The sequence below is a fragment of the Indicator indicator genome, chromosome 10 (assembly GCF_027791375.1).
Source record: "Indicator indicator isolate 239-I01 chromosome 10, UM_Iind_1.1, whole genome shotgun sequence".
NCBI lineage: Eukaryota > Metazoa > Chordata > Aves > Piciformes > Indicatoridae > Indicator > Indicator indicator.
In genome coordinates, this window is record NC_072019.1 from 20,369,724 (window position 1) to 20,397,347 (window position 27,624).

The 27,624-nt window shown below is 49.6% G+C and overlaps 1 protein-coding gene across 1 annotated transcript in view; it reads left to right on the top strand.

Annotated features, from left to right (window-relative positions):
- The window catches only part of PTPRF (protein tyrosine phosphatase receptor type F), a 196,438-nt gene that overhangs the window by 151,202 nt on the left and 17,612 nt on the right, over nucleotides 1-27,624 (top strand). The window contains exons 14-19 of the mRNA XM_054384023.1: nucleotides 2,648-2,901; nucleotides 3,589-3,679; nucleotides 6,638-6,850; nucleotides 9,897-10,051; nucleotides 13,181-13,296; nucleotides 19,052-19,149. Coding sequence (XP_054239998.1) covers nucleotides 2,648-2,901; nucleotides 3,589-3,679; nucleotides 6,638-6,850; nucleotides 9,897-10,051; nucleotides 13,181-13,296; nucleotides 19,052-19,149 — 927 coding nt within the window. The remainder of the gene's footprint in view (nucleotides 1-2,647; nucleotides 2,902-3,588; nucleotides 3,680-6,637; nucleotides 6,851-9,896; nucleotides 10,052-13,180; nucleotides 13,297-19,051; nucleotides 19,150-27,624) is intronic.

Genomic DNA, 27,624 nt, shown 5'->3' on the forward strand with positions numbered 1-27,624 from the left:
AGAACTGCGACAGCAACTGTGAAAAGGACGGATGGCAGAGAACGCTTCAGGAAAGCATTGCAAAGGCCAGTTTCACTGTCTTTGGGAAAAAACTCTGTGCATGGCAGTAAAAACCCATCATCTCATGGCAGGACTGAAGTTGAGGCTGTGTCTTGGCCAGTTCCCATTGAAGAGCAAGCAGGGGAACACGGAAGTGCCTGACTATCTCTTCTGCCTCCTCTTGCTCCATGGGAACAGCTATGTCCCCAGAATATGCCTCACCTGCAGTCAGTTAGTGGGCAAGTGTGTTCCCTAGAGCATACACAGAAGCAGTTTGTGATAGCTTTATTAGGGAAGAATTCATAATAACAAATCTTATCTGAGAGGCAGCAGAACTCTTTGTGGCCTTTTTATCCTTCCAGCATAGTGCTCCATGTTGGAATTTTGATTTTGTTCAAGTTTGTGTTGGAGCACATGAAGAGAGGTCCTGGTGCTCCCGCAGGATACCTCCTGACATGCTGTCACCTAGAATTTTTTTGGCTTGTGCTACTGCAATATCATGGCAAGCAGTAGTGCTGGCATGGACAGCAAAGCTGCAAAGATGACTTGAAGTCCCACACTCCTGCCTTTGTTGTACCTACTTTTGTGTCACAGCAGGGTGAAACTGGCCAATTAAATATCTGATATTCTAGCACTAAGAAGTATTTCTTCGTTTTACCCTTTTCGTTCACTGTAACATCCATCTGATGTATATGTCTTTGGAGAAAGGGAATAAAGTCCAGGAGAAAGTATCTTGAGAGGAGTCACAGCGGAGAACTGTTCCTTCTGGCCATCCTACCACTGACAGCCTTCCCTGCACAGCAGGGCAGCCAGCAGTGGCTTTGTCCCTGCAAACCTCAATTATTTTAGTAGTTGGTACTTATTTTTTCAGTTCGTCCCTGAAGATTAAAGCATGTCAACAAATGAGGGCGATTGCATCTCTTCTCCATTTCTGGCTCTTCACTGCTGTTTTGTGACCTGTAAAGAGTCTCTTCTCAGCAGCAAAAGAGCTGGGTCCCTTTTCCTATCCCAACCTCTATGTAAAGTGACCTGAAGAGGATTTGAAGCTTGCTGTGGGTATCTGTGTATCACTGTTTGGATAACTATAAAACGAAGCTGCAAATTCTAGGCCTGGCCTAGTCCCTGCTGTCCTTCAGAACCCTTTCCATGGTCTCTCTCCTCCTCCCACTTCCAGCACTAAATATTGGAGTAGTGCTAATCAACTGCCCTGGTGCCAGTGAGCCTGCAGATTTCTGCCACCTGCTACAAAGGTGACTTGGAAGGAACGTGTGGTCCCTCCCTTGCTGCCTGCATCAGCCTGAACAGTGGGCTCAGCTGGTGAAAAATCTGGTTTACTTCAAGTAATTTTTCTTCCACGGAGCTGTCTTCTCTCTATCAAGGCCACTGTTGGAAAGAGCACATTTCACTATGTGGTCTCTGCCTGTAACACATAATAGTTGCTATGGTTTTACACACTGCAGCTCTGCCATTGCCAGCTTTTGCCATGCTGTGTCTCTGTACCACTCTGGGGAATCCAGCACTCCCCTGCTGTGCTGGACGGTCGCCCGGTGGAAGGAAACGCGTGGTTTATCACACCTGGAGAACTTTTAGTCTCTCCAGTTCTCTACATCTATTTGTCTCTGTCTCCAGGAGCTGAGTGAGTTTCTGGCTTTGCAGAGGCGGTGCCCAGAGTTTTAGGGTACAGGAATTGTTCCAGCAGAATCAGGATTGAGGTTCCCAGGGCAGATGGTCTGTTTGGTGCAACTAATAGAGCAGTGTCTGTGGCTGCTGTGTCTGGGGGAAGATGAGGGTCCTATATATCTGCAACAGGGCACTGAGGAAATGTTAGCTGAGGGTCTGGTGGGCCCAAGGAGGGAAGCTGTGTCTAGGGGCCACCCAGTACCTCAGGCTATCAGCAGCTCTGCCCTACCCTGCCCAGCAGTCCCTCACTGCAAGCACAGCAGGGAAAAGCAGCACCAATCTCCTGCCCACGGCTGCCACAGCACCAGCATCTGTTGTCATGGCAACAGGGTGTCACACCTGCAGAGCCCTGTTTTGGGTACCAATTTGTGAGCCCTGCACAGGATTTGTCAGATCATTTGTGAGGCGTGTAACACCCCCACCCCCCACCGGTCACCTTGCTAGGAGGGGGATGCTCTGCATTAGCCATTTGATCAGGCATCAGCTGGTAGACATGGGAGTGACAGCAATTTAAAGCAGATGGGATTTTACACCAAAAGCATATTGTGTGTTGTAGCCTCATGAAACAAGAAACAAAGACCCATTCATCTCCGTGTGAGGGCAAAGCAAGCCATCTGGATTCTTCCCCCAGCCCAGTGCTGAAGAGCAGCATGTGTGGCACCACCAGCCTCACTGCTGGCACTGGCCACCCTGGCTTTGCTGACATGACCCCCTCTGTGCCCCATCACTGTGAGGCACAGGGAGCACAGCTCAACCCTCTACTGCAGGTTGTTCAACTAAAGATTTGTGGCTGCTTACGAAACACACAGTAACCCAGCCACCTGAGGGAGGGCTCAGAGCCACATTGTCATCTCTAATGGTGCTGTTTTGAGTGTGAGTTTTCAGCAGCAGCTGTCAGCTGCATGAGTGTGTCCTTTGCCCGTTTCAGATTCTATACAACAGCCAGAGTGTGGAGGTGGATGGCCACTCAATGAAGAAACTTATCAGTGACCTCCAGCCAGACACGGACTATTCTTTCGTGCTCATGAACCGCGGGAGCAGTGCTGGGGGGCTCCAGCACCTCGTCTCAATCCGCACCGCTCCTGACGTCTTGCAAAGCAAACCCATTGCCACAAACAAGTACATACAGGAAGGAAAATTCACGCTTACCCTTCCCAAAGTCCAGACCGCTGTACCAGTGAGGTAGGTACTATGCCTGAGCGGAAAAAGCAGGGTGGAGGGCTAAGGATGGGGGAAAAGGCAGGGCAGACCTCTGCCAGCCTGTGGATTTTGTAAATTAAAGGTGAATTTTCAAGCAGGCTGCAGTACAGTGCTAGGCATTTGCTCATAACATGGGTTCACACTGCTGGCTCCTTCTGAGCAAATATTTATGTGCAGTGAAATTAAGACAATTCTCTGACAGTTTGCCCTCACTCTGGTGAGTATACTCCAGATGCTCACAGCTGAGGATCAGGAGGGACTTTCTCTGGCACTGTATAATATCCTTTAATAAATAATGCCTAAAGCCTCAAGGAGATTAAAAAGGCAAGTTTGTGGAAGCCTTATTTGTTACTGTGGTATCCTTGTGCTGAAGCACAATTTCCCCCAGGATTTTTGCTACAATCCGATTATATAAATGTCCTTCTCACAGCTCCTACACCACCCTCTGGAGCACAGTCTGTAGATCTTCATTAACCTAATGAGTGCTAACAGGAGTATTCTCATCTCTTGTACAGCTGGAAAACCAGCTTCTTCCTTACTGAACCGTTTCGCTGCTTAAAGGGCAAGGAAAGGATCACGTCATCCTTGGGAGGCATATGGCACGTGTCATTCGGTGACCTGCAGAGAGATGACTTAAGATCCAGTGTTTGTGCTTTCCTTCCTTCCCAGGTGGTACTACATCGTGGTTGTGCCAGCAGATCAGAGCACCAACAGCCCAACTGCTCGGTGGCGGACACCTGATGAGATGGAGCTGGACCAGGTAGGAGTCTGTAGCAGCTGCTGTGATGGAAGTGGATCCCAAGTGTCCCAGCAAGCTTTGCCATGACCTGGCAACAGCATGGGTGCAGTGACATAGGTGTGGACTGTACACCAGAGATGGGGGAAGCTGTGAAATGTGCCATGCCCACTCAGCCTTTCTGGGTTGGTGACAGCATGTAGGAAGGAAGCTAGAGTCAAGCAAGGGAAAAGATGCTTCCCAGAATGTGCTCCATTAGGAGACCACACTTAAGCATCTCAGCAGTCTGACCAGGACAGGTCCTGTCTCGGGTTGTGCACTTTTTGCAGCCTTTTTCAGCTGAAGCAACTATGCTGATTTGGAAAAGAAGTTAGGAGAGAAAGGTATGATTTCAGTTTATTAAATTGTTCTGCCAGGAGACTTTTCCCTCTTTGGACAGGACCTAAGCCTGCAATTTGGATGAAGAGCATGCTCTGGTATCTAACAAAACCCACAAGGCTCCTTTCCCACTTGCTTGTTAAAGGCTTTCAGTATTCACCAGCCCATTTGCTCTAAGATGCAGCTTATTCCATGCACGAGTCCTCCACTATGTAGCATTGTACGTGTGCAGGTGCCAGGAGAGTCCCACACAAGGGGCTTGGGGGATTATTCTTCCCATCACACCTCACACACATCCCCCAAAGCAATAAGGAAGAATTCCAAGAGATCACACACAGAAAGGTCCATTAAGAGAACAAAGTTGCAATCTTGAAGTACTCAGAAATTACAAAGTGTTAGAAGATGTAAGTCAGCCCTTGTGTATCATTAATCTTTAATTACATGATTGCCTAGTCTGCTCCATGGGGTCCCAGCTTACAGCATGTTCTGCACATGAAGCACATTTGTGTGATGGAGAACCATCATCTCTAGGTCTCCTGCACCATTTCATTGCAGAACTAGAAAGATGTTGCAAGAAATAGACGACTTGGATGAGAGGAAATGGTTTGGTTTTGAGCTTTAGCTATTGAGAGGACAGGTGTCTATCTCCATTTCACCCAACCCTGGTCAAATGATTTAAAACAAAGTTTTGATTAGTAGTCACTCTCTTGCACATTCTGGTTGCATTTTTTGAGCGAACAGTTTGAGATCTTGCAGCCTCATTTGCAAAGCCTAAGCACCCCCAGCTGCAGAGAAAGTCAGTAGGAGCTCTGCTGGATAGTCAGTGCTGTAAAAAAGCTGAGGTTTCTTTAAAAACAAAACAGTTTGATATTCAGAATTAGTGGATATTTTTTACATTAATGTCCCTGTTCTCCATCCATAAAATTAGGCTAATCGTTTTCATCTCACCTCATATGGGTGTTTGGAAGATAAGATTGTTCGTGTTTGTGAACCACTTGTAATATTATAGTGATCAGCACCATAGAAAAGCCCACAAGGATATTATTAATTTTGTCTTCAGAGCTAGATTTGAATAGTAAGCAATAAACAAGGCCTCAGGCTGCGTATTGCAAAGAAGAAAACAAAATACGGAATAGCTGCTCTTTGATTAAGCACTGTCTGTCCTGTGTATTGAACAAAGCAGGAGAGTTACAGAAAAGATTGTATGTGCCCATGCAGCCAAGGATTGTAACACAATGCAGATATATAAGACAGCTGAATTAGTTTTGCACCAGCAATATTACTTTTCAAATTTTTCAGGATCTGAACTCTGCAAGCCTAGAGTTCTTTCAGTGCAGTCTTTGGGAGTCTGTTACGGATGTACGTGGCAGTCAGTGGGGGGGAATTTCAGCTCACACTGACACAAGCATCCAGCACCCTCAGTCATAAGTGGAGCCCTTCAGTATCATGCCTGTGCACATACAGCTGTGCTTTCTACCCCAAAGAGCTCAGCTGTAATTTCAGCCAGGATCCAAGAGATATGTGTATGGAGCGAACTCCCCAGTCCAAAGATTATCTTTCTGCCTTTTTACCCTGTAATTACAAGGATATTTGTGAAACAAATTTCTCCATCCTTTTTTGGTTTTTTTTGGTGATACTGCAATGAGAAGCTATAGCTTTCCTAAATTGCTCCAGCATGAGTATTCATAAGAAGGCAAGGGTGGGCTGTTGGGGGGAAAGAGTAAAAGGTGCCTCACCCAGCCTTTTCTCCTCAGAGGGGAGTGATCTCAGCTCAGCAGTGTGGCTTTGTGTGCACATCTCTGTCCACAGCCCCACTGACATTCCCTGTCTGCTCTAGCAATGCAGCCCTGATACATTCGTGTGTGAAATGTATTTCATGCCTCCTTCTTCATTTCAAATTAGAATTTCTTTTCCAAACCTGATACTCGTTTTTATCCATTAGAAAAACATCTTGAAACATCTGAGGGTCTTTCTTAGCAGTGTAATTGATTTTTTTGTTTGTTTATATCCTTTTTTTTACAAATTTGTGGCTGACTATGAAATTTGCCATTTTTACTCTGAACATCCCATGAAATCTGTTCCACTCTGTGTGATTTACACAAAGCTCTGCCTGCAACCCAGCAGCAGGTGAAATATTGAGGCACTGACAGAAGGGAAAGACACAGCAAACATCACTTTTTCCCTATACATCAATGTCAGCTGTAATTCGTATCCAAGTGTCCATAGAGATTGTGAGTTGCTGTCCAGATGGATATTTGGGCCACAGAATGTTCCCTCCCAGCCCCTTGGGATACTTTAACTCAGGGTGATGGCACAGCCATTCTCTCTCAGCCCTAACATTCCCTATATCCACATCCCAGGGCTCTCTCAAAGCTGAGATCCTGGCAGAGGGGCTTGCATTGAGGGTCTGCTGACAGGTGACCCAACAGTGCCTAAACAGATAATGCATCTCTCTGGTTTCTGGGTACTACTGCGTCCAAATCAAACCCAATGTCTTCCCCTCCCTTCCTTTCCACCCTGCTGAGTCCTGCAACCAGTGAGATAGCAGCAAAAGGCAGTGTCATGCTGGGCAAAGTAACAGTGCTGCACCTTGTTTGTCCCCAGCTGCTAGAGGCCATAAGCCAAGGGAGTCAGAGCAGGCGCCAGCGACGCCAAGCAGACAGACTCAAGCCCTACATTGCTGCTCAAGTGGATGTGCTGCCTGAGACCTTCACCCTGGGGGATGAGAAGAACTACAAAGGTTTCTACAACAAGCCTCTGTCTCAGGACCTGAGCTATCGCTGCTTCGTGCTGGCTTCACTGGAGGATGGAGACACGGTAAGGACTTTCTGCTGGGGGGGGCACAGCCTTTCCTAGCATTGCTGAGGTAGGCTCAGTGCCAGTAGGGTGAACAATTGCTGCAAGCTGGGATGATGGAGTTTTCTCTGAAGAGAGGAGAGCGAGGCTGCATAGCTGTTCTCAAGAAGCTGAGGCGGCCGTGGGAGTTGACTTGATAGATGTTGTTTTTGCAGGGAAATGGCACATATGTTTGACATAACAAATGAGAGTGGAGAGTAGCATCAACACACACATTCTACACAAGCTCAGTTCTAGCTTGCTGGTCTGTACCCAGAGCACAGCTTCACACCATGGTGATGGCATAGGTTCTCGTTCTGCTTTGGTTCAAGTAAGCGACTGCAAAACAGAGCCTTGAAATCCTACCCACAGTGGTTGTCGAGTCTCTGTGCTGAAAAGGATGCTCCCCTTGCAAACCTGCCTTCACAGGCTTTCTCTGGCCAGGATCTCACTCCCAGGTGACATCTAGAGAAGCAAACCTGCCTTCCATCACAGCGGGTTGTCAGCAGGGCAAAGCTTCACAGATGCCTGCTGCATAGGGATTCTTGCTTCTGTCTCTCCTTGCTAGAGGCAAATGAGCTATGCCTTTATTAGCTGTGTGCCAGCATGCACATGGGGCCTGGGCACGTGAGGGAGGGGAGGGTAGCTGATGCAGTAAGCAGGGAGCAGCACAGCAAGACTTGTCCATCAGTGTCCAGCACACAGGGCAGGAGTGATGGTGACAGCAGTAGCAGTGGCAACTGTGTAAATAATGGAAATAATAGAGATGCACAGAATCCTTTGGTCTGCTTCCAAGGTGCAGCTTCCTTCCTCAGTCTCATTTGCTTGTAATGGCTCATTAGAGCTGGTCAAGTTCTTCATTACTTATCCAGCTTATGTGTTCCTGTGGCAAGATGTGCACATCTGTGAGGGAAGGAGAGCCACAGATTAACAGCAAGGTAAGACAGAAGCCTCAGGTTGTGCTACATTGGCAATTCCTGTCAGGAAGAGATGACCTTAACTAGTTGATTCCAAACTATCCTCCTCATCTTCTGGCTAGCATAGATCTGCCACAGCCCTTCAGCGAACCACCAGGCACCACAGTTATAACACCCTGCTCCTAGAGACCACCTTTCTACATCTCCTTCTATGTCACATCCATTTTCATTTGAAGCATGAGATGTTGTGTCCAAGGCTGTGCACCATCTCCCCCACTCAGCTCCTCCTAAATTGCTTTCTGTGTCTCTGGTGTCAGCAGGCAGGCATAGCATTGCCATTCTTCAAAGGCAAGGGGGAGTGTGACTGAAACACCATCTCTCAGAGCAGGGGCACCTGCGCCTCATAGTCTGCCTTTGGAAATGCCACTGAGATAACAGCCGTTCTGATCTCTTCTGCTTCTGTTTTCTCCTGGAAGGAGGCATCTCCAAAATGTGTCTGCAAAAATATGAATCTTTACTCCTTGCACAAAGCTTAGGAGATGGACACACATCACCTTGCTGCACAGCACAGATCATCATTCTGTTTCCCCCTAACCTTTCTGGGTAGTCACCAACAAAGCCTTTGTGCCTTCCTCACAGAACAGCCACTTGCTTGTACAAAGAGCAGCCCCAGGCTTTCTGCCCCATCCTCTCACCACCGATGTAGTATCTTGTCTCTGCCGTGCTCAGACAAAGCTGTTACTGACTGCCTGTCTTGTTTGAACTGGACAAGGGTCCCCTTGTAGGAACAGGGCGACGGGTTGCAGTGATCTCATACAGACTTTCCTTAGGAACAGAGCTGAACCAGGAGCCAGCAGCTATTTCAGCGTCATTGAAGCAGGATCTTGTAGGGCTGAAAAGTTTCTCAGACAAAACAGCAACCACCTGCCATGCTCCCCCTCCAGCCAGCAGCATCTCTGACTGCTGGTAAATCTGAGGAGAGCAGCTAGGATGCTGCACCTGTGCGTGCTGCCAGCAGGACGTCACAGATAAGAGCATTTTCTGTACTGCACACGCGTTTGAAACCAGGCTGGCGGGGATCAAGAGCACCTGTGAGAGGATATCAGGATGAGCATTTGTGTGACACCAGCACGCTTGATTTCTTCCCTTCCTCCTTCTCACCTGCACACACACCTGACATCTGTGTTTAAACCTGGACCTTAAAGCAGTTTATAGATCCACAGACACCTCTCCAGTGACAGAAACTTCCTATGGCAGGAGCAGAGTGTTTCTGACTCCCTAGTGCTGGGCAGCAGGTGCTGCTCAAAAGCCACAGACACTAAACTGATACAGCTTTGGCTCTTTGTAATAGGGGGAAAAGATTTCTTTTTTGCAGCATTTAACCCCTCTGACCCAGCAAGGCTGAGCTGTGAAGAAACATCACAGCTCCATAAGCCTTAGCCATAGCAGCAGAACAAGCCAGGTGCAGTGTCATTTTTCTGCAGCAAGGGTTTGGGTCTCTGCTAATCCTATCTTGCTGGGAGGGCTAGAAAGCTGTTCCCTCAGGTTATAAATCACTGGGCTGCCAGATTGTAGGAGTCTCTGGAAAGGAACCTGTAAGCATGAGGCTGTTGATGGCTGAGGCATAAGGTAGAAAATGTTCTTGTCATTTTGTTCCTTTAAGGAAACCATCTAGCCCAGCAGGGGTTTTTCCTAATACAGCCCTGTCCTGGAGAAATGTGTTGGTATCAGCACAGTAGGTATTATAAACCACTTAGGAATCATCAGCCAGTCCCACTGTGCTATTGGTTGGGATTCAAAAGCTCATGATTTGGCTACAAGAGAATCCAGGGCTGGCAAGCTCCAGCTTGGCACCTCGAGGCCAGGTCTGCCAGCCAGGAATTTGCTGGCACTGGGAATGTTTCACACCAGGAAGAGACTATTTCTACAGTGTGACCTCCACGGATGCTGAGGGAGGGAGAATCCCATGGTGTGCTGCTGGGGTTTGAGAAGCATGACTATTCCCTGCTAGCCAAAGGCAAGGGGAAACCTCCTTATTTCAGGGACATAGCTATTGCTTTAGTGTAACAGATGGTTGGTTTTTCTCTCCCTCTCCTGCTGGTACTTTTCAGAAGAGATATGCAGCCAGCCCGTACTCAGATGAGATCGTGATGGAAGTGGCTTCAGCAAAGCAGCAGGATGAACCAGAGATGCTGTGGGTGATGGGACCTGTCCTGGCTGTGATACTAATCATCATCATTGTCATTGCTATACTCCTCTTCAAAAGGTGAGACCCAGTCCCAGACATAGCAGTTATGGTACAAGCACCTTCAAGACCCTCCTGGCAGCCTTCAGTTATGGGGTGCTCTGATAGACAGGCCCTGATGGTCATGGGGAGGAGGGGGGTCTCTGCTTGGCATAGTAGAATACTGCTTTATAAAGAGAGCAGAAGGGCTGGGTATGCAGAAAGTGATTAATATCCTTGCCAGGACACAGAGCTGCTGTGAATTCTGGAAACGTGTGACCAGTGGGACAGACGAGAGCAGCTTTATCCCTACAGCCAGTCTAAACACTCTCTGGTCTCACAGCTTGGATTTGTAACCTTGGGGGCATCTGTCATACTGGTTTTCTGTGGAAATTGCCTCCTTGATCTCTGGTAGGTGTCTCTGTTGCTGTGATTTGGTCTAGAGAAGATGGTGGTGAGAATAGGGCAATGGATATGACCGGCTGAGATCAGAATAGAAGCTCTCTTCTTGAGGCTTCTCAGTCATGGCTAGCAGATCAGGACCACCCACACTGCTCCCTGCTGAAGCAACCACCTGCTTTTGTGTGGCAGAGCAGTCCTGCTAGAGCTGTAACTGTAGTGTGAGATGATTGTTAGTCCTCCTGAGGAGCCACAGGTTGCATTTGCATGTGTTGGAGTAGCCTGTTCAATTACAGTAGGTCATTCTCTATCAGCTCAGCTCTGAGGTTCTGCTCCTCCTGGACTCTCTATTTACATATGTATCTGTAGCGAGGGGCAGGGAGCTGCCTTTGTTGGCTGATTAAGTGGAGCTCTCTTGTGCATGTGCAGTCAGTGCCTTTCTGTGTCACTGATCATCTCCTTTCTTCTGTTTCTGCTCTTCCCTGGATCTAGTAAACAAGAAAGGTATGAATCCATTTTATCTCCTTGTTTTGCTAAAATTTCAAGTCTATTTCCTCTTTTTAAAAACTGAGCCTGAAGCTACTAAGGGGCATCTTTGTTTTTGGGAGCATGGGGCATGCCAGCCCCCGGGGTTTACAGAGACTTTGTTACCTCAAAGGTATCAGCCTCCTAGCAATTGTCAGCATCTCACAGCTCCTAGGGAGACAGTTCCAACATAAAGACTTCCCAGATTGTTTTTGCAATTAAAATACAATCAAAAAAACACCACCAGCAGTTACGGGGGTTTTTGTTTTCTCAGTCACTTCAGACTGAGAGCTGTTCCATCAAGAATGCAGGTGCTTTCCTGCAGTCTGTGGTGAGGAAGCTTTAGGGGAATACCAGGCAATTGTAAGAAAGTGTTTGCTGATCTTTATGGAGAGCAAAGTGGCTTCAGGAGAGATTTCTGTGCCCAGTTTGGCTCAGCTTTGCTTTGTCCTAGAGCCTGATGTGGGTGGAGTACCAGAAAGCAGCAACAGCCCTCTGTGCTCAGACCTGACATTTATGTCCCTGCAATGTCCTAGCCCATGCTGCAGCAGCATATCCCCCTTCCAGCACCACCCTCCTGCTCATAGTGATATTGTGCTATCCTACAGTTTTTGCTGTCCAGCTTCTCTTTGAAGGCATTTTCTCCTGGGCAGTATGTTCACAGTGTCAAATGTACGGTGGGAGTGAATTGAAGCTGGGTGTCTGTGGATGGCTTGGGACTTAGAGGCTTATTTAGCAATTGCCCTGACTGGGCTGAAGTGAGGGGTGAACATCAGTTATGTACTATGCCCAGTCCCCAGAAAAGCTGGACCACCTTTCCCAAAGGCTTAGGGACTGGGACACAGTAGAACATGGTATATCCTGTTCTTGAGAGAAGAAACACTGCTTTATTTGTTTGCCATGTATTTTCCTTCCTTTTTATCAATGTGCTCAGTCCTTCAGCTCTTTTGTCTTGGTCCAGGCAGCTAGAAGGCTTCTGAGATGTTGAGATTACTCAGAGTAGTGCAAGACTCACAAGCTGGTCCTCCCCATTGAACAGCTCCAGCATTTGATGCAGCCACTGGGGGCAGATGGAGCTTGCTCCCAGTCTGGTCCACAGTAGGAATGCAGGTTTCACTCGTGATTTGTGCACTAAATTCCTTAATTGCCTCTCCTGAGTGCCAGCCCAGCACACACAGCTCTCCGTGGAAGTGATAGCATCCCTGTGCCTATGCATAGCATTTCTGATCACATATGACTCAGGGTAACCACCACTCAGAGATGCAGCTGCCTCTGTGCAGAACCTGACAACCCTTCAGGGCACTTCAAAATGCCTCACAAGGAAGTCGACAGCAGAGACTCGTGAGTTGCAGGATGGTAAATGTGGTAGCATTCCTGCAGACTAGAAGTGATGCAGCTCCCTTTCTTCCATAAAACATCAGGTCATCAGAGGGGTTCATCGTCGGGAAAAATCCATTTTGGGGCTGTAGCCAAAAGACAAATTCTCTGCATATTGCAGCATGCTCAGCACGTTGGCAAAGTGTCAGGGTCAGCACAGACTCAGAAGGGAGTGCTGCTGTCCAGCTCCTGCCCAACACCCCTCTCTACTGCAAGGCAAGAAGTGGGACTTAGAGAATCACTAGGAATGCTTCTTGCAGTATTGGATTTTCCTTAATATTCATTTGTCCACTTTTTGATTGGATCTGTCCCTGCTTTGCCTGCGAATTCAAGCAAGAGCCTGCGGTGGTGGCGTTGCTCTAGGCATAAATATAGCATGAAGAGACAACAGTGTATTTTATTGTTCCATTAATACACGCCTTGGGTGCCTTCAACCATTCAAGACATGTATTAATGGCCCAATAAAACACACCCTGAAGAGCCTTTACACTATTATATTGCAGCATTCTATATTTAAATATTTCTAATACTTGAAAAAAAAATTACTATAACCTTCTACTACAGGAAATAGTTCCTAGAGAAAGAGGAAACAACAAATTGCATCTATCTGGTTTTTCTCTAATAAATATTACAGAAAGTATCACATTTCAAAGTGCCTCACTAATCAAACCTCTGCCATCTCTTCTGTACGATCCTTCCTGTTTTATAGATGGGAATTGGAGGCACAGAAGAGGATGCGACTTGGCCAGAACGCCAGGGAGCCTGGGATGGAACTGAGTGTCTGGGATGCAGGGACCCACACTCCTTATCAGGGGGGTTCATGCTGGTCTGTGCCATAGTTCACCTTGTCTCCCTTCTCTCTGTCCATAGGAAAAGGGCACACTCCCCCTCTTCCAAGGATGAACACTCCATCGGCCTGAAGGACTCACTCTTGGCCCACTCCTCTGACCCAGTTGAGATGAGGAGGCTCAACTACCAGACTCCAGGTAGGGAGCAGCTAACCCCCTTGTGCCCCTCCTCCTTCACCAGGTCACTGTGCCAGAGGAGGAGTTGTAGTCTTCCTCCCCAGCAGCTCTGCACCTTCTCAGTCACAGTAGCACATCCTTAGATGAAGTATACCCAGGTGTCCAGTCTCTGGTCTTTAAATCCTTCAAATCCTTCTCCCTGGTCCTGTCACTGCAGGCACACAAGGCTGGGGAACCTGGACAGGGACACCCAAGTGTGTGGTATGTACCAGACATGAAGCTCACTGCAGTTGTCCTGAGCCAGGAGGAGCCTCCACAAAGAGCTGAGAGAGCTCACCAGTGTTCACACCTGCAGTGTTCTTCCTGGCTTGGTACAGGTTGAGACTCAGCACTGAGAACAACTGGTGCAGTGCTGCCCCAGGGACTACATCTGAGATGATCAGGAGGTATAGAGAGCCCTTGTACTACTGAGGGTGTCCCAGCAGCTTCATCCTGGGGTCCTTGGTGTGCTGACTATCCTGCTCTGCTCAGATAAGGGTGAAGAAGAGCTACCTGCCACTTTCATTGCTCCTCAGCCAGTGCTGTGACCCAGTGAAGGGTGTTGCTAGTCACAGTGGTCTCCAGCACAGAGGAGAGTTCAGTAAAAACCTTTGCCTTCTCTATGTGACTGTATACTGCAGAGCATCTCATTGTGCCTGTGCTGGCCTGTGGTGCCTCTGGGTGTAGCTCATTTGCCAGCCCATGGAGGCAGTTGTGCCTTGTGCTGCAGGAAGATCTTGTGCCACTGCTTTGTGTCTGCATGTCTCTGATGGCATCGAAAGCACAGTACCTGCCGTTGCAGCAATCAGAGACAGACTCACCCTGACTCGTTCAGAGGCTTTCAGAGAGTCCAAGTCCTAGATGAAGTGGGGAGAGCCTGGGCTTTTGTGATGGAAGGAGCAGTTCAGCAATAAATGAGGCACATACAGCTCTCTTCTAACTTGCAGCTCCTCCTGGTCTGTAACCTACTTTCCTTTTCCTCCTGCTGCTCATTCATCTAAGAGCTTTCATCTAACAGGAGAGTTTTGAAAGGAGCATTTCCTGGTGTAAACCTTCTGTCTCTGGGGGGGAGAGTAAGAGAGAGGAGCATTTCCTGTTGCTGCTCACAGCAGTTTGGCTCAGATCTGAGGTGAGCTTCACAAGCACATCACCCTCCATGCCAGAGCTGGAGTTAGTGCATCTCCCAGGTAGGACCCATGGCAGTTCTCACAGGCAGGGTGCAGCAGCAGACCTGGCAATTAATTTGCCACAACATAGAGCAGCAGTGCTGCAGCATGGGAGGAAAATGGTATGAGGAGGAAGGGAGTCACCTGTGCTAGAGGAAGAACATCTCAACAGGCAGATCACTGTGAGTAGCACTAGGGGAGGGAGTCACACAGTCAGCAACAGCATGCAGCTTCTGGAGGAGGTGCAAGGCATTGAACAGGGCTGCTCCAGGACGCCTGCGCATGGGGACAGACTTCTGTGACATGTCTCCATTACCCAGGGACACAAGAGCCATCTTTCTGTGTGCTCATGGTTTACATTGCACAGAGGAAAGTGACAGGTCAGGCTTGTCCTACTATCATCTGCAACAAGTTTGGGATGTTCACAATGATCATCCCTTGCTACAGCTCTAGGAAGGAGGGTTCCAGGAAATCTCTTCCAACCTGTGCCTAAGGATAAGCCAAAGATTCTGGCTCATTTGGTAAGTTTGCAGAGCTCTTTGGGGAGACAAAAACAACCCAAAGTGTGCGGTTCACTCGGGGCAGCAGCAGTACCCTGTGATGCTGCTAGCCAGTGCTCCTCCATCAAGTGACATCACTGTGTCCTCCTCCCTTCCTTCCCCCAGCATCACTTGTGAGGCTCTGCAGGGTGAAAGTGGGTGTATGCAGGTAGAAGTGATTGTTCCAGCTCCTGACAAGCTTGTCCTTGTTAATGAGGAGGCGTGAAAACCACTAAGCCCAGCGGGCCAATGCTGTTGCCCCTGTCACCTGTCCAAGGTTGAGGCTGTGCTGTGTGGATGCATTGACAAGAGGTGCTGGCCACCAGCCCTGCATGCTTCAGTAGCTGGTCTCCCTGCTGGAGTGTGCTGAGCAGGGAAAAGTTGTTTAATGCATAATTAATTGGGCTACTGTTATTAAATATTAAGCTTTCTCATTTTCATGGTTTTTACTTCAGATAAGGGTTACTTCCCCCACTGTTGGCCTCCCTGTACTAATGTGCTGCTGTGCCAAGTCACTAAGAGGATATGGGACCAGGCAGTGTCCCAATACACCATGAAATGAGGCTGAATTGCATTGCCAATGAGCTGCAAGTGAGCTGGAGGCTCAGGGGCACTGAGTAGAGGTTGCTGGGTCTGAGTGCAGTCTTCCTGGCCACCAAGCAGCAGAGACATCCCCTGTACCTGCCATCTACCTGCCTTTACTGGCTCCCCTTGGGCACAAGGCCATGGACAGTGGTATGCAGTGACAAATGTAGCTCTCAGTGTAAGATAAAGACCTGTGCACTCACTCCCCTGTGACTACCTCCAGCTCCACACATTTGTCAGCATCAGGGGCTGGCAGTGGCCAGAGACAAAAGCCCATTGTGTAAGGACCAGCTGCAGAGCAGCCTCTGGCACTGGGCAAACAGTCCTGTGCAGGAGGGAGGCTCCCAGTGCTGTGGCAGATAGTGCTTTCCTTTGCATCATTGTAAGAATCATAGAATCCTTTAGGTTGGAAGATATCTTTAGGATCATCAAGCCCAACCATTCATCTCTTTTGTCTTTCCATTTTCGAACTTCTGCAATGATGACTAAAGGCTAATGGGATTTCTGTTCTTGCCCCATTTTTTCTTTGCAGGTGCCAGTGTCCCCAGTTGCCAGAATATCTCAAGTTAGTTTTAACTCCTGTATTTATCTTTTGACACCTTTTGCTTTTTCTTTCCCTTTCTCTCTCGTCTCTGTAATTTTTGTTTCAATGTCATGAAGGTCACCCTCACTCACAGCAGACTGCAGAACAGCAGTGATTTCACTTTCTGACATGACATACGGGGCCAAGCTTGGGTACTGTTTGCACGGCACTACAGCAGCTCACCGCAGCACAGTGCAGAATTGAAGGCACCGAGTGCTAGGCTGCCAAGACACTGTGGCAGCCCTTCACCTGCTCCCAGGCTTCCTGCCTCCTTGTAGTGGTATGCCAGGCTCTGCTGTGCCACTATGCCTGCAGCTGGCCCCATATGGGGACAGATAACCTGGACTGTTCTGGAGGGGGTGGCCAGCTAAAAACCACTAATGGACAAACTGGAGAGTGGTCTCGAGCTCAGTAGCTGAGCACACTCTCCTCCTACATCAGGCAAAGTGTCTTCCCTAATCTGGGTCACCTATGCCAGAATGGATGCCAAGGGATGCTGATCTTCTCTGAACTGCTGTGCAGCTGGTCTGCTTGGTGGTGTTGGCACCAGAGTCCTAGGCACAGAGCAGAGGGATTTCCTGCTCTAGCAGATTATATAGAGTTTAACTGCAGCTCTATCTCTTCTCATGAGCTTCAAGTTTCCTCTCAAACAGCCATCAAAGTGTGTCCTCCCTGCTGCTTGATGGACAAGGCATCTGTGTATGCACACAGGAATTGAGAAAGAAGTACATAAGATCTTTCCCCCAGGAGCAGAGCCAGGGGCTGCAGCCCTGCAGGCAGTGTGAGACCTCTGAGCCTATCTAGCCTGGTGGAGATCTCACTGTCCTCTAGTCAGAGTCATTAGAAGAGCACGTAGGAGGCCTGATGGTAGATACAATTCTGCTCTGTCTTGACCTATGCTGTCAGTGGCAATCGTTCTAGGTTCACCATAATGGGAACTCTTCTTCCCCATCTGCTCTTGCAGCTCATTTGTTGGTGCAACACTGCTTTGGCCAGCAGAACTGAAGGTTGGAAAGACCCCCTTGTATTTCCCAGCAGAGATGAGCATCTGCAGTTCTCCATGGCTCTGCTGTACATAAACACACTGGGATAAGGACACACTGTGCCTATGTTCCAGACTCTTTCTTGCAGCCTCTCACTTCTACCTTGGTCCCACACGATTCTTGTTCCATTGCTCTTTAGTAACTGTGCAGGCTGCTCTTGAGTCTCTGGAGCTCTGACATCAGCCAGAGAGCAGAGTGTTGTCTTTGTGGGCCTGCTCAACCACCTCAGGGATCCTGATGGGTGAAATGGCAAGCCAAAGACCATTTGCAGGGAAGACTTAAGCAAGGCAGAAGAGAAATCTTTTCTTCTCCATCTGTCTGTGCACTCAGGCCATCCATGGGTAGCTCTGCTTGCTTACAGTGATAGAAGGACGAGTGTGTTTGGATCAGGTCTTGCCCATGTGCAACAATGTCAGGTGGTTTTGGCAGAGGTGTGAGGAGCCCTGCTGTGCAGTGGCTGTGGTGTAACACTTTGTGTTATCACCTAGTGACTTGTCACCACTGTGTAAAACGCACAGTAGTCAGCATGGGGACTGCTCTGTCACCTCAGCAGCCCATCACTGCCATCTGTGGCAGCATCCAGGCTCCTGAGCAATTTAGAAGCTCCTGGACATGCTCCAGCCTGTCTCCCTGGGTGTGAATCAACAACTTCAGCCTATTAATAATCATTATTACCCACGTGGGATTTCTGGGAAACCCACAGAGCAGCTGATGGAGTCACGAGCTTTGAGATTTGGATGAGCCAGACTTTGGATGAGCTGTTTCACAGCCATGTTCTTGCCAATTCACCATCTCAGCTTCAGAGAAAGAGGTTGCAATGGTTGAGCCTTGAATCCTAGATCCCAGGTAGGGCTCCTGCACATTTCCACATGCAGGCCTGCCCAGTACCTGTACTCCATGAAGGTCCCATAGAATCACTTCCTCTGGGCTTCTCCCCTGAGCAGGGCTTGGGCTGTGCCCAGGATGATCCAAATTGTGCATCCCTGTTTTAGGCAGGGTAAGATTTCTGCCATGGCTTGAGCTGCATCCCAGCTCACAACAGTCTCCCAGAAGCTGCTGCAGGGCACATCACTGCACATGGTGCCTTGCACAAGCCAGCCCAGTGGGGCTGGATTTTAGGCCCTGGATCTAGCTCTGCCTCCAGAGCACCACTGGAAAGCAACAAGGTACACAGCTGTGGGCAGAGCTGCTCCTCAGCTCTCGCTAAGTTGTGCAATCTCTGATCAGGGGGAGCAGCTGTTATTTCATGGGGCCTTTCCCATCTTTAGCTCTCCAGAGGCTGGGGCAGCATCTGCCCACCCAAAAAAAAGCTGTGCACATACACCACAGAGATTTTCCCTGGTGCAGGTCTAGGCGAGTTTCCTTTTGGTTAATGCCATCGTTAGGGATCAGCAAGAGGATCAGCCTCAGCCCTCGGTGGTGTGAGCGCCAGAGAATCACTGTGTTCAGCGTCAGCCCACGCAGGAGCCTGGGAAGCGCGCTGCCAGCCTATCCTGTGCCCGCTCCTTCTGGGGGCTTGCCCGAGCCCCTGCCCACTGTGCGGCCTGCTCTGTGTGCCCAGTGGCTGTACCGTCCGAGCATGCCCACCCGGTCATGCACATTCCGCACATCACCTTTCTGTTTTGTTTCACCGAACCATGTGCTCTGAGCGTGTGTGCAGCATGCCGTCCGACCTTGCCAACTGCCCATCCATCCCGCCCGGTGCTTCACACGTGTCCGCCTTGCGCCCACCTGCCGGGTTTGCTGTGCACATGATATTGCCGAGCCTTCCTCGGCCGTAACCATCTTCCTCTCCCTCCTCCCACCTTGTCTTGCTTGCAGGCATGCGCGACCATCCCCCCATCCCTGTGACGGACCTGGCTGACAACATCGACAGGCTGAAGGCCAATGATGGGCTGAAGTTCTCCCAGGAGTACGAGGTGAGCGTGAGAGCGTGCCGGTGAAGGCAGAGTGATGCTGGCCAGGACCCCCAGCAGAGAAGGCTTGAAAGCTGAGCCGTGCCTCCCCTGCACCGGCATCGCTTGCATAGGCCCTGAGCCAGGCCTGAGAGCCTGCCAGCTCTCCCTGCCAGCCCCAGAACGGTGGGAACTTGCCTTGAGCAGTTGAAGCATGACTTGTACAGGGAAAAGGCCTTGCAGCTGAATGCACAGCAGCCTGCTGCACTCCCACCATGGTTATAGACCAAGGAGTGAATGGGAGCTCATTTCTACCTGCCCAGGCTGTCACTGTTAACTTTGTTCTGCTCCGTGAGGGCTGCCCTCCATGCGGGTTGACTGAGATATTTCAGTCCACAGCATCCTTTGCCCCTTCCCTTCCATCTATATTCAAAGCTTTGCTTTCTGAGCCATCCTCCACTGCTGACAAACATGCATTTGGGTTTTCATCCCTGCTTTCCCCATCTGATCTCCCCCTGCATGCTGCTGGATTCTGCTGTCGTTAGGCTGTGACATTTGGTATCTACCACCAGAAATGCTGCTAATTTCCCACTGCCTAGAGCAGTCCCAGCTCCCCTCCCTGCATGGAGTTCCATGTGCCCTGCAGTTCGAGCCGTCAGCAACCTTGTGCTGCTGAATCATGCTCCTGCCCTTCTCTGGATCTCTGTTGGAGCCCCTGAATAGGTCCTGTCCACACCCTTCACCAATGCTTCCTTTGCTCACATGCATGTGCTGAGTGTTTGGTGAACCTCCCCATCCTCTCCCAGCCCAACTCTCACCATTCCTGTCCTGTTCTGAGAACAACTTGCTAGGGGGTGCACACATAGAGGGGAAGGGGCTGATTGCACTAGGACTGCCTTGCCATTCTCTCCGCTCTCCAGGCTCAATGATTAGGCTGAAAATGTGTAAAGTTTGGAAAAGTTCCTCTGCAGCCATGAGAGCAGCAATGGCAGGATTTTTTTCCTGTGCTAACATGCAGGACCCTCTTGAGCTGCAGGGAATTCGAATTGTAAATACACTCCCCACTAGTATTAGAGAAGGAAGCATCCTTTGCATGTGTTATCGCTTCTGTTTGAATTGTTATCTGCCTGTGCCTGCAGTCTCTCCTTTCTGCAGCAAACCTACACTGATCTATGAGATGAGATCAGAACTTTTGCCATGAGGTAGGATTATATATGCCAGGAAAGGGAAAACAGATCTCCATGTTGAGAAGGTAAGGAGCAAATTCCAGCTAGTTCAAAGGGTGTGCTGCCTATCTGAGGAAGGTGAGGAGCTCCTTTTTCCTTCAGGATGCCAAGTGGAGGGCTTTACATACTGCTGTCTAGACCAGAGAGGAGCTGAGCTTTCAACAGCTACAGCATTATATTGCAACTTGGGAAATATTTAGAGAAATAATGTGATTCCCTTGTACTTACCTGTGTGTTCACGTGTGTCCTGCCAGTGGTGCCAATTTATGCAGTCGTATCTCTCTGCTTCGGGCTTTCTGTTACAAGTCCAGCTGAAATGTTAAGGCAGGGCTGTCCGCTGCACTGCAGGCAGGCTGTGCCTCTGCTGCACGGTGGAGATTCAGCCAAAGCTAGTGTCTCTGCACTCCCATCCTCACACTAGGCCCATGCCAGTTGGAGCCTGCAGCATAATACTGAGCCGTGGGAACCATTTTGGGAAAAATGAGCATTGGCTGTTTTCATGAGCCTCTCTCTTCTCATTTCTCTTTCTTTAGAATATGATGTCTGGTTGAGAGCACCAATCAGTTGTACTTTTCATGTTGAAGCAGCTATTAAGTAGCTGATTGTTGCATGTATTTTTTTTCCCCTGGATTCTGCTGTGTTTGACTCCTTATCAGTTAGAAATTGCAGAACATGACAGTCTCATACTGTGTTTGACACTAGGAGGGGACCCCAAAGCAGAAGGGGTTGCCTCTTTTTGGCATGTGGGGATCATCAGTCGTTTCCTATTTGAAATGCTGGTGAGAAAATTCCTGGGCAGACTATGCAGAGAGCAGCAGATGTCTTAGCAGGATTGCTGCAGCAATGGGTTTGCTGCCATCCTGGTGTCACACCTGTGTGTGTGGGTTTGGCAAGGCAACAGCTTCCTTCTGGGCCTGTGATGGGAGGGCTGGAGGGCAGAATGAGCACAGCATGCACTGCTGAGTAAGGCAGTTTGCAGAGTGGATGCAGAAATAGCAGAGGTGGGAGGGGAGCAGGCTGTGCAGTCCCTGCAGGAGGCTGAGAGGGAGGGAACCACACCTTGCCAAACTGTGCAGTTGCAGTCATTAAGTGATGATACAGTCCCAGCACTCGCCCTAGGACTGTGTGAGCCCCAGACCTACACAGAGCAGTGGTGACCTGTTTCCCCATGACATGATAGTGCTGCCAGAGCAGGCATAGCACAAGGAGAGCCAAGGGATGAAAGCATCACAGATGAACCCCCAAGGCCTGTTTACTAATTGTGCTTTGGAATAGTTGCTTTTTGAGTGTTTTTGCAGAGCAGACTGGCAGCCTAACATCTCCATGGGGTGCAGGACTGTTTGTAGATGGCTCGTGCTCCATGAGCGATGCCACCCCAGACAGAAAGCAAATATTTAACTGCACTTTCAAGCACTGAGGCCAGCTGCCCAGAGCCATCAGTCCAGCACTTGTCTTGGTTGTGCAAGCAATGGCAGGGTGACTTAGACACAGGTGACACAAAAGAAGACCCGTCGGCACCTCCGTGTATACCTGGGAAGGAGCAGGGAAAGTGGCAGAGTTTTTTCAGAGCCACCTCATCTCCATTCTTGTGGGTCAGAGAACAAATAATATTGCTCACAGCAGTTTGCCATCCTGTATAGCCAAGCAGTCCAATATGACAAAGCCAGCAGAGAAAACTGTGTGCTGGCTGCGGCAAGAGCAGGCTCCCAAGCTGCAGGTTAGCCCTCACCCTGCCACAGGCAGGGAGCAATCCCGGCTGGGCCTGTTAGCGCCCCTGATAAGACAGAAGAGGTTGAACTGCAGGTGCCAGGAGCTGAGCTGCAGGCACAGTTAACTGCTGCTGGCTGCTCCGGCATGGGGCATAGCACAGCCCCACCATACTCTCCTGGGCATGCAGCAGAGCTGCGGGAGCAGAATGCTAGGGTCTGGCACCAACTCCTGGCCCAGCCACACTAGGAGAGTATCTCATTTTTAGTGTACAGTGAGAGCTACAGTGAATTTACAGTGTGGGATTAATTCCATTAAATAAGTGGAAGGGAGGCTGAGCCCCTTAATTATTTATCTGTGGGCTGTGGCAGGCACTGCAGCTGTGTTGGAGCTCCTCCTGTGGGCCACCTTCCCATGCTGCAGCCTGTAGATGTGGCACAGGATCCTGCCCTCGGGTGGAGGGTACAAAGAAGTGTGCACACATGTACTGCATCTCACACCTTCACTGTGGGATCCACCAAGCCCATCTTTTACTTTCACTGAGATCCAGCAAGCTGAGTGCTGCTGTCCCATTTGTTGCTGTTAGCAAACATGGGACAGACTGCATCCAACCAGGGCTGTTTCATGCTCCCTTGTGGCAGGTTCCATTCTGGGGCTAGATCCTGCACCGTCTTCACATGGAAAATTTTGTCATTATGTCCAAACAGCAACTTGTGGCCATTGCCCCTCATACCCAGTCCCTTCAGCATGTCCCTCAAGTGGACAGCCCCTGTGAGCTGAGTAGGCTGGATGTGATAAGAGCCAGGCAGTGCACCACTGTCCAGGATGTTACTCCTTGATAATCTTCAGGTTGCGTATGAGATTTGTCTGTGCTCCTGCTTCCCATTGTAGTGGGGAGGCTGCAGCCCCTTCTTTGCAGGTTTGTATGGAGAGGAACACTGCTGGCCTACCTAAACACTGTGTTCTCTCGCATTTCCCTTAAAGCCACTGAGGACATTGCATCCCCCATGCCTATAAGCCCTGGCAAGGCATCTTAAGCAGCAGGAGAGGTGCTTGGGCTCTTGGGGCTGGGGAGCCCAGGAGGTGCCAGACCCAGGGTCCAGGTAGCACCGGGGGAGCTGCATGTTGTGGGTTTAGTGGGCTAATGGGGAGGCTGCCTGGCAGGCATGCAGCACTCACGTTCCGGTAAGAAGAATGATAAAGCTGAAGTGCTGCCAGCGATTGATTCGGGAGCGCATTATGTCCTCATTTGAGACGCAGCACGGATTGACAGTGGTCAATGCCTGTGCTAATGTGCTTGATTTCACAGGAGGCTGGGAAGCACTCACAGCCCAAGCACCTGCCCCACCCCACATCATTGTGCAGCCACCTGAGCTGCTCAGCAGCACAGGGCCAAGGCCACTGCCACAGCCAGAGCCAGTCAAGCTGCCATACTGCCTGAGAGGTGTGTCTGTCCAAGCTGTCCATGCCTGCCAGCAGTGGAGGGAGCTGCAGGGAGTCTGCATGCAGATGGATTTTGGAGCTGCACTGAGGAAGGGGAGCAACAAAAATCCAAAGTGGACTGTATCTGAGAGACAAACTGGCACCCAGGGATGTTTTCAAGGCATTTGTAAAGTGCTCTTGAGTCTGTCAAGCTAAGAGCTTTTTCCCATTCCCATTTAAATAGCCTGGCTCTGTCTTTATGTTGATGGCAGTAGCAGCAGGGATCCCTGAGCTGCTTTGGAGAGATTGCCTCTTGCACTTCCATGCTGGGAAGGAGGAATTTTGCTAATTGAGCTTCTTCTTAATTTATACTTGCTGTCTTACATCTCCCCTGTCACTTTAAAGCACAGTAAAAGTAAAAGTCATGATGCTTTTAAGTTTGTTCCTGGATGGTTTCCATCCAATTTCCCAGCCCTTCTGCTTTCTAGGAAGAATGAGTTGAAAGTGTCTGATCAAGTTTTGGGATGAAGCAGTGATTCTATTGAGCCCCAGAAAGGAGCAAGAGCAGACCCCCAGTGCCTGGGCAGTTGTGGAGCAGGGCAGGGAAACAGAGCAGTGTGGCCATAGTCAGGGGCTGCAGAGCATCATACAGAGATGAGACAAGGCTTGCCAACCACCACTCTAGGTGAGGGCTTCAACTGCTCTCCAAGCAGCCCATCATCCCACCATTTATTTACTCATTTGTTTGCCTTAAAGGTGGGAACAGGTGTACATTAATTCATCACCAGAGTTTAAATTAAATCATTTTACTTCTAAATGAGTCACTAATTTGCAGGAGTATTTAATTAGAGCCTCTTTGCACTCAGGTGCTGTATTACTTCTGACTTTCTCACCTGTTTGCCCTCTTAAGAGGCTGCTGATGATTAGACCATTTCTGCACATCCTAGTTGCACATCAAAGCAATTAACCCTAATGGCGACACCTTGGTGCTCCTTCTTGCTTCTGGGGGCTCTTGGCAGCCTTGTCACCCCCAGGAAACAACCCTTTCCACCACTGTGCCAAGATGCAAACTTGCTGTGCAAAGCACACTGTACCCCACAGCTTGGGCAGCCCTGCAGCCTTTTGGCAGTGATTTGCAGTGCAGATTGAGCACAAACTGCACTGAGCTTCCCTTGCCTGCGCGTCGAAGGGGGCTCGCTCCAGCACCTGGAAAAACAATGGAGCAGCTCATGCTGGAGGTCACCTCTAGGCACGTGGAAGAGAAGAAGGTTTTCAGGAGTAGTCACCGTGAATTTGCCAGGGGGAAATCATGCTTGACTGATCTGATAGAATTCTATGATGTAACTTAATGGGTAGATGCAGGGAGACCGGTGGATGTAGTCTACCTTGACCTTAGCAAGGCTTTTGACACTGTCTCCCATAACATCCTTGTGAGCAAGCTCAGGAAGTGTGGGATAGAAGAACAGTGAGATGGATTAGGAACTGGTTACACAATAGAATCCAAAGAGTGGTAGTCAGTGGTGCCAAGTCCAGCTGGAGAGCTGTAACTAGTGGAGTCCTCCAGGGATCAGTGCTGGGTCCAGTCCTGTTCAACATCTTTATCAATGACATTGATGAGGAGACAGACAGACAGACAGTGTCTGCTCAGCAAGTTTGCTGATGATATCAAACTGGGAGGCTTGGCTGGTCTGCCTGAAGGCTGTGCAGCCATTCAGTGAGACTTGGACAGACTGGAGAGCTGGGCAAAGAGGAACTTATTGAGGTTCCACAAGGATAAGTGCAGAGTCCTGAACCTGGGAAGGAATAATAAACTGCACCAGTACAGGTTAGGAGGGGATCTGCTAGAGAGCAGCCCTGTGGAGAAGGACTTAGGTGTCCTGGTGAACAAGAAGTTATCCATGGGACAGCCCTGTGCCCTTGTGGCCAAGAAGGCTGATAGTATCCTGGGGTGCCTTAAGAAGTGTGGGTCTAGCAAATCAGGGGAAATTCTCCTACCCCTCTACTCTGCCCTAGTGAAGTCCCACCTAAAATATTGCATCCAGTTCTGGGCTCTCCAGTTCAAGAGGGACAGGGATCTACTTGACAGAGTCCAACAGAGGGCTACAAGGATGATTTAAGGGACTGCAGCACTGTCATATGAGGAAAGGCTGAGACACGTGGGGCTTTTTAGTCTGGAGAGGAGAAGACTGAGGACATCTAATAAGTCTATATAAATATATGAGGGCTGTGTGTCAGGAAGCAAGGGACAGCCTCTTCTAACTGGCACCCTGTGATAAGACAAGGGGCAATGGATATAAACTACAGCACAGGAATTTCCACCTCAACATGAAGAAAAACTTTACTGTAAGGGTCTCACAGAACACTGGAACAGGCTCTGCAGAGGGGTTCTGGAGTCTCCTTCTCTGGAGACTTTCAAGACCCATCTGGATGTGTTCCTGTGTGACTTGCACTAGATTATATGGTCCTGCTCTGGCAGGAGGGTTGGACCCAAAAATCTCCACACGTTCCTTCCAGCCCCTAACATCCTGTGACTCACCTGTGCCCAGCACTGAGCAAGTGTTCACAAGGTGTAAGCAGGGCTGGTGCTTTCTTGTGTTGCTCCTTAGTGGCAAGGAAATGCTCATCCGTATTTTCAGGGCTGGTCTCAGCTACACCACCATCTAGCCAGCTCTCTGCACAGGCTGTCTGTGCAGACTAAGGCCACCTTTCTCACAGAGAAGTGTTACTTACATCTTTAACAGGCACTGGTGGATTTGGCTCCTTGGTTTGTGTATTTGTACTTCTCCTGTGTACTCCCGATTTACTAGACCAGTATCAAAACCCCACTCACTCATCTCCACACAGAAAAGTCCTTAAACATTTTGTTCCTCTTACTTCTTCATGCCTTTAATTATCTCTATTGCCCTTCTCCTGTTCAGCCCCACCATTCAGTGTGCAAGCAGTCATCCCTGCCACAGCAGAGGAGGAGAGCATCCAAAGAGCTCGTTCAGTGATCAGCCTGTCTTGAAAACAAAATATAGGTGCCTGAACAAAATGAACTGCCCCAGAGAGCTGTGGGCTGTGCTAGGATGTCTCCATGTCAGGGCAGAGGAATGTGCAGAGGCTGTGGCAGCCAGGCCAGTGGTTTTCCAGCCAGAAGCAGTGTTTGCAATCTCCTCTCCCACCACCCCTGCTGCAGTGCCTCTGAGTGCTGCTGCTGCCTGCTTATTACACTGATAATAGAAAATTACAGGTTTTCTGTAGGAAATGTCTATTTACGTCCTACATTTGCCAAACTGTCTATTAGCATCGCTGTGATGTCACATCCTCCTGCGCGTGTTCGTCAGCACTGGCTCCTCTGCCTGCAGGCAGCCAGCTGCTGCCAGGAGGGCTGGCACCAGGGGCCCACACATGGGAACAGGCGACTGCCACCTGGCACACTGCTGGCCTGTGCCCTTCAGGTGTTGCAAAGCCCTCAGGGCTGGTACAGCAATGCAGGCAGTGCCTGTGCTCCTTACCCACGCTGGGTGCCTGCTCCCACTGCCAGCTGCCACTTGGGAGGTGCCTGTTCAACAGCGAAGGAGAGTGGGGGACAGCAAAGGGTGCTTGTGCACAGATGGTGGTTGACAGGGCTGAGCATGAGGGCTGCCCAAGTCAGCCTAGTCAGAGAGCTGTGCTTTCCAGCTCAGCCTTTTGCTCGTGGCTGATCCAGAGCTGACAGACTCACAGGCATTTTACTGCCTGAGAAACCTTCTGACACGGCTCTCTGCCAAGTGATGAATGTGGTTGCCTGCAGAGAGAATAATGTGCCGTGCTTCCCCTGGCCTGTTCGCTCAACAGTTTTGCCTGTGGGCCAGCAAAGCTTCAGGGATGCTGAGCTGGAGCATGATTTTAAGAGGGTTTTTACTCTGTTGGTAATTTCAGGGTGAGGGGTCTCACAGGATGACTGATTTATGATGTATCTGCCTGACCTGGGCTTGCCCAGGACTGCATGTGCAGAGCAAGTACCTGCATGAGGCAGCTGTCTTATTTGAGCATCTCATGTGTCTCTCAGTCAAAGAGGCCATCCCATCTCAGAGGGGTGCTTTGGGGATGGTCCTTTTTCACCTTATTTTACACATGGACAAAGATAACAGGAAAGGCTTTGGGAAGAGGAGCCATGCAC